Genomic DNA, 6761 nt, shown 5'->3' with positions numbered 1-6761 from the left:
TATGTTTAGCTCAGGAACAAAACCTGGGTTTTTGGAGAGGAGAGGTGTGTGTGTCTGTCTAGATCTGTCTTCTAATCAGCCTTCCCTACTTACGTTTTAGGGATAGCAAGGGCCTACAAATAAACAATGAATTATTTTTCAATTTTTATTACGGAAAATTTCAAATATATTCAAAAGTATAGAGAACAGTATAATGAACTCCCAAGTATCTGTCACATGGTTTCAGAAATTATCAGTTTATCACCAATCTTATTTCATCTGTATGCTCACCTACCCCACCCTCAGATTATTTTGAAGCAAATACCAGTAGCATATCACTTCATCTGTAAAATTAACAGTACATTTCTCTAGAAGGATTTAGAAAAACATAACCACAGTACCATATCACATCTTAAAAAACCCAATAAAGTGGGAGATGTGTTATTTCAAATTATGTAAGGATTGATACAACAGTTACTATATTTCACTGGTACCATGAGGAAGGGGGTAACACCTAAAATGGAACTCATGGTTTTTCTGATGCAATTGCTTTTATAAATGCAAAGGAAACAAAACTACTGTATTAAAGCCCCTCTGAGACCTTTGTGGGAAGCTGGGTAAGAGTGCTGACATTACAAACCCCATGGCAAGACTCCATAAAATTATCTCTAAACATCTTTGTCATTTTCTTTTTTTTTTAATATTTTATTTATTGATTTGACAGAGAGAGATCACAAGTAGACAGACAGGCAGGCAGAGAGAGAGAGAGAGAGAGAGAGAGGGAAGCAGGCTCCCTGCTGAGCAGAGAGCCCGATGCGGGACTCGATCCCAGGACCTCGAGATCATGACCTGAGCCGAAGGCAGCGGCTCAACCCACTGAGCCACCCAGGCGCCCCTCTTTGTCATTTTCTTAAAGTTGTTCTCCTGGAGACAGCTGACCCAAGTCGTCTCTTCCCCACTCACAGAAGTTTTTTTTTTTTTCAGCGCCTTTTCTAAGTGACAATTTAGCTGTCTCTCAGTCCTTCACATTCTCACATGCAAAAAATAGGTGGAATGAGAAGTCAGCTGAGTGTGTTGGAAAAGGGGTTGAAAATTGGCAAACTGAATCAGTAAGAGATGCAAAAGAAACCTAGGCAAAGTAACTGGTGTAATTAACTTTGGAAACTGCCTGTACTGCAGTTTTTGTTGGCTCTGGCATCAAATAATACAGTACACTGAACTTATAAAATGAGAAAAACAATCTTCTTCAAAGGGAAGTTAAGATTACATGAAAGAAGTGCTTTGGGCATTGCAAAAGCATTAAATATATCATTTGTAAATCATCTTAAAATTTATTTTTATAAAAATCCACAATATTATCTTGTGTTCATTGTATTTATTTTATAGTTAGTTTTATAACAAGTGATATTTTTGAATAAAATTTCAGCAAAGTAACAGCAGTACAAAAATACTGAAGTTGTTTCACAAAAGACTGATTCTACAAAATATTGCCCTATGTATTGGGGTAATCTCAAAATGGTGTTAGCCACTGTGTGGTATGATATAGAAATATGAGTAATAATTCTCATCTTGAACATCTTACAACTGCCTTCAAAAGTTTCTGAAACACCTGATACAGAAAAGCCACATACATGGTGCCTAGACAGCATATATTCTACTAGCACCAGATTGAAATGGGAATGTTTTGCCACATGGTGATTACAAAATATAAATCGAATCAAAGAACCTTCAGGGATGTCAATCATATTTCCAGTGGTGTTTCATATACAGAATATGCAAAGAGTAAAGAAACATGGTCCTTGCTCTCAAGGATATCACAGTCTAATGGCCAAGGCAGACACATCAAAAAAGCATAACAAAAGGCTACAGGTGTTAAAGTAAGAGTCTGTTCACGTACAACAGTAACAACCAGGGCAAGAGAAGTCAGTGGAATAGACAGGTAAGGAATGTCCCAAGATGTAGAAGGAAAGTCAGGTGAGCTGTCTCCTTGGAAACATGGAATTGCTCACCTCCACTTGAAAATTCCATTGATCAATGATTCATATCAAAGACTCTTTTACAGCAATCTTGAAAATCTTTGCTGTTCATCTGGAAAAACAAACAAACATATAATTAGCAGGCTTATATACTAATTTAACAATTCCTCCAACTGACAAATTTACAAAAGGCCTATTATCTGCATCATTCACTTTGTGTTTGGAAAGCCTTCATGGAATTATCTAATGCAGATGCAATTTAAGACCGGATCAGCAGCTAAGGGAGTTACAGGTTATATTAGAAAACAAAAGAGTCAGGAAAGCAGTGATACTATAAGTTTTGCAAAAAAGGATAGGCTGGTCATGTAAGACATAAAAAATTCTAAATTACACCTTCTGGAGTCTAGGCTTATGGAAATAATTCAAGACAGTCCCACCCATCACAGAGTCTGTGGTCTAGCCACACAACCATGCAAATAATACAGTAAATTGTGAGAACTGTGACACACGCAGAAGAAAGTATCTTAACCCAGTGGTCAGAGAAGACTTCTCATTGGAGATTATAAAGTATCTATTTTTATTATCTCAAATTTCATATTTAAAAAAATCTAACTATCTGAAGTTAGATAACCTGGCTGAAGTTAGTGTGAGCAAGAACTGGAGCCAGTTTTCAACCTAAGTCTGTCTGACTTCAAAACCCCAACTGTAGTTTCTATCACACCAAACTCTGTCTCATAAAAATGTCATGTTTTACTTCTGTTATCATAGTGACTTTTCCAGTTCTCATAGTGCTGTTTGTCCATGAACATTTAAAATCTACTAAATACAGTATAATAGTTTATCAGGAGACAACTACCAATAAAATATTGATAAAACCCTGGTAGTGCCTGGTAGCTCTCCCACATGGGACAACTGGAAGTAAAAACCCTTGCTCAGCCAAAAACACCGTGTGTGTGTGTGTGTGCATGTGTATACACACATCATTTCTTGAAAAAAATATACTTTATAGACACAGCATCAATTATTTAGAGTTTACCTATGTATCTATATTAACCCCCAATGTTTTCTCTTTATATCTTAATAAGAATAAACTATTTGACCGGCTGAAAATGTAAGCTGTTTATAAAACATGCAGAAAATAAATTTCTGATGCATGTCTGCAAACCTTAATTATCTGTGGAGAGCACTCATTGTCCTTTTTTATCGAAGGGAGAGCTGAAAAACCAAACAAATAACGTACAGTTGCCTTTTTAACAATCTTAGAAGGAAAAAAATCGCAACTGTGCATCGATATTTGGAGTGCTGAGGTGATAGAAATTTTCTATATACTATTTCTGGTTACCTGTTTTGGCCTGAAACTCTTGGTCTTAAAGAGAAAAAAAGAATCTCCTTGGAAATTTTAACTATTCTGACAAGGCTAAGCTATACAGAATATTTCACAAAAACTACTTAAATGAACCTGATAGTCCTGAAAAATATCATGACTTATTCTAAATGTTTCTGTCCAAAAAAAGAAGGAAAAAAGCCCACAACATATTTATAGGCTAATCATTCTTAATAATAGGTTAATATGAATACTGTTCATCTTTGCCTTTGTTAGATACTTAAGAACCAAATAAAATGATGTAGTATCACCTCCAAGAATAACAAGCAGAAGTCTCCAAAATATTTGTGGCAGCATTTCAGGTGGAAGGGATATCTATCAACAAAACATATCTTTAAAATAAAACCCCAATATATCTGCTCTGTTAAGGCAGAATTTAAGAATCTTCTAAAATAACTAGGTTATTGGGGAAAGATATCTTTGGGTCGATGTGAGACTGAAATTAAATGTGCTCAAACAGATATTCAATACAGATCACTTCTTAAGAGAAAATAGAAAAATATTAAATAACCATATTTGATCAAACTATGTAATTCAGATGATAAAGTTGTCACTGGTTTTAAAAACCCACTCATTTTTTAGTTTACTTTGATAGCATTATTACAGAAAATGTTTTGTGAATTGAAACCTGTACTTTATCAGTGCTTAAGTTTGTAACAAAGTTTGTTTCCAAAATAGTGGCACCAAATTTCTTTAGAAAATTCAACAAAACCCACTTTTTAACAGCAATCATATAAATGTATTAATGATTTGTAGAATAACAATGCAAACTCAAACGGAGAAAAATATTTGAGTATTTTGAAGAGTGAAATAAAGAACACAAGGGGGCAGGGCAGCCCAAAAATGTATACATTCTAAAAGTCAACCTATAAAGTTCAAAAACAGAATTATTCAATAGTCTTAAAAGATAAAAAGGCAGAGTACTGATTAGGAAGAGAAATGCAATGGCTTTTGAGTTATAGGTAATGTTAATTTCCTGATCTGGATTCTGGTTACATACATATATTCTGTATGTAAAAATTGATTAAGCTGTACAGTTAATATTTGTGCATTCCTCTGTATGTTAAAAAAAAGTAAAATAATAAAGTTTAAGAAAAGGTAACTTAAATTTTTAGCAGTAATTGTGTTTAAAAACAGGTTAGTTTGAATAACAAATGTTTTTAAATAACCATGATTTTCTACTTTATATTCATTAATTGCAACTGCAATGTTTTAAAAATGTTTAGGTGTTACATATGGCATTAACTTTCCACCCCTAATAGGCTCTTAACAAAGTAGGTTTTTCTTCTACTTAACTGCTGACATGGCTAGGGGAATAAATGTAGTATGAGAAGGCAGAGCTATGCATTTTAGAAAAGATTCCTGATTTTAAACAAGCGTTGATGCAAATGCAAAAGCTTTTAATAAAAAAAAAAATTTGTCCCATGACACAAAACAGTTTTCCTAACTCTTTAAGACAGTTCACTCGTCCTGGCAGTTTAAGAAGTCTGTAAAAGCTGAATATCAAGAAAGGTACCACACTGGGTTGGGATCTCATCACCATACAAATTCCATTCCTATAGTCACTGGTAGTCAGGAAGATTAACTGAAATGTCACTACATTCAAATATGTAAAATTTAATGTTCCTTCAAGAACTACTTTATATTCAGAGAACCATGGTTGTTTTAGGGTATTAAGGAAGGGGCTATGGAGTTGGAAGTTGAACATACTAAATCACACTCTATGAATAGTTTTCATGATAGTAGTACATAGCAGGATGTGTCCAGCTAACAATACTTACCCAAGAATATATTCACTGTATAAAGTAATACTTTGTTTAATTACCTTCGGGCTATATGGAAATGGCCATTTCAAATAAAGAGAAACAAAATACCACTAGTGAAAATTTTTTGAAATTCCAATCGTGTACATACGAGTAAAGAAACTTCTGAAAACGGCAAATTAGATTACACTACTGAACACAAAATTATTGCCGAGTGCGGAAAAACCACAAGATGTAAAATATCTTAAATATTTTTTAAATATATATATATATATATATAAACTATCTTTAAACCAATTTCCATCACTGAAGAGCTTGCTAGCAAGGGCTAATGCAATGAAAGAGAAAGCAAGTTAAGGAAAAAAAAATTAAAGACGCCACACAATCAAGATGTTCAGATTTTAAAGGCATTCACTATAAAACAAACCACAAGATTAGTACCAAAAACGCACACGTACACACACAGACGTGTGTGTGTGTAATGTAATAAAAAAAATACAAAGTGTACCCACCTACACAAAAACACACGCTAAAAGATGGGCAAGCAGTTAAGGCACTCTAAAAACAAAACAAAACAAAACACCCACGTGGTTTAGGAAAGATGGGCAAGCAGTTAAAGCACTCTAAAAACAAAACAAAACAAAACAAAAAACCCACGTCTTTAGGATTACCGAAATCTGTTACAGTGCTACCAAGCAGCGATTTTCAAAGCTTCTGAAAAACGTGCAAATTGTCTGAAAACAGTGCCTGGCAACCGAGACGGTTTGCAAGCGTGATTCGGAGGGCTGCCAAGGAAACAAAAGAAGCCCCCCACCTCCCCGTGAGACCGCACAAGGAATGAGAGGCGCTCCGGGCACTATTTATTCTAAGGTAGGCGGAAAGCAGAAGTCTGTGCAGGAGCGGTACATACTAAGGATCGCTCTGTGCCAGGGACCGGGCCACGGAGTTTCCATTGGTCGGGGAACCGCCCAGCTTTAGTTTTTCCAGATACTCGGCATGCACGGGCTTGTGGCACTGGAGAACCTTGATCGCATCTTCGATTTTGAACCACTCTCGCTTCCTCCCAATGCTAACCGAATCTTCCCAATCCTCCAGAATCTCAGTGACAGTCAGTACGTACACGTACGTTCTGTGCTTGCGGTCTTGGTTCTGTTCGAAAATGCCCAGGAGCCGGCCTAACTTCCCCTTGACGCCCGCCTCTTCGTACACCTCTCGGACTGCCGCACCGCCCGGCTCCTCCTCGGGCTCCATGCCCCCGCCCGGCACGATCCAGCGGTCCGGGTACCGACTGCTACTCACTAACAGCACCTCGTCCTCGAGCTCGCTCCGGAAGCAAAGGCACGCCGCCCGCTTCTTGAACCCCTCCGGGTCGTAGGTGCGCGTCTGGTTCGGCTTGCACTTCATCCTCTCGGCCGCCCGTTCCTGCCGCTCACTGCTGCTGCTGGGGTCTCGGCCGCCGCCGCCTGAGATGCCTGGGAGAGAAACGGCCGAGAAGAGCGGTGGGGAGAGAAGGCGCTCCAGGAGTGAGCCGGGGGAGCCCAGGAAGCCCCGGGGGAGATGAGGCGGGGGCGGGCGAAGTACGTCAGTCTGTTCGTTCCTCGTTCCTCCTGCGGGCCGGAGGGTCCCGAATGCAGCCTCCTGACTGGACCAGGCGCCGCC

The 6761-nt window shown here is 37.9% G+C and overlaps 1 protein-coding gene across 2 annotated transcripts; it reads right to left on the bottom strand.

The window, feature by feature from the left end:
- Positions 1–943: 943 nt before the first annotated feature.
- Positions 944–6560, bottom strand: NUDT11 (nudix hydrolase 11). Of its 2 annotated transcripts, XM_032842990.1 has the most exons (2): positions 6013–6560; positions 944–2067 (listed from the first exon to the last, which is right to left on the bottom strand). In XM_032842990.1, coding segments are annotated over exons 1-2 (495 nt in total). In that variant the 5' UTR covers positions 6507–6560; the 3' UTR covers positions 944–2066. The 2 variants fall into 2 exon arrangements, with proteins under 2 accessions (XP_032698881.1, XP_032698882.1); XM_032842991.1 differs by lacking the exon at positions 944–2067 and having other exon boundaries at positions 5769–6560.
- Between the last annotated feature and the right edge of the window lie 201 nt (positions 6561–6761).

Source organism: Lontra canadensis, unplaced genomic scaffold (assembly GCF_010015895.1).
Source record: "Lontra canadensis isolate GAN:19392208 unplaced genomic scaffold, GSC_riverotter_1.0 scaffold134, whole genome shotgun sequence".
NCBI classification, from domain to species: Eukaryota; Metazoa; Chordata; class Mammalia; order Carnivora; family Mustelidae; genus Lontra; species Lontra canadensis.
Note: the sequence above shows the minus strand (reverse complement) of the source record. Positions and strands in the feature narration are given on the sequence as shown.

Coding starts and splice junctions, on each gene's coding strand:
- NUDT11 (XM_032842990.1), bottom strand. CDS start 6,506: ATGAAGTGCAAGCCGAACCAGACGCGCACCTACGACCCGGAGGGGTTC.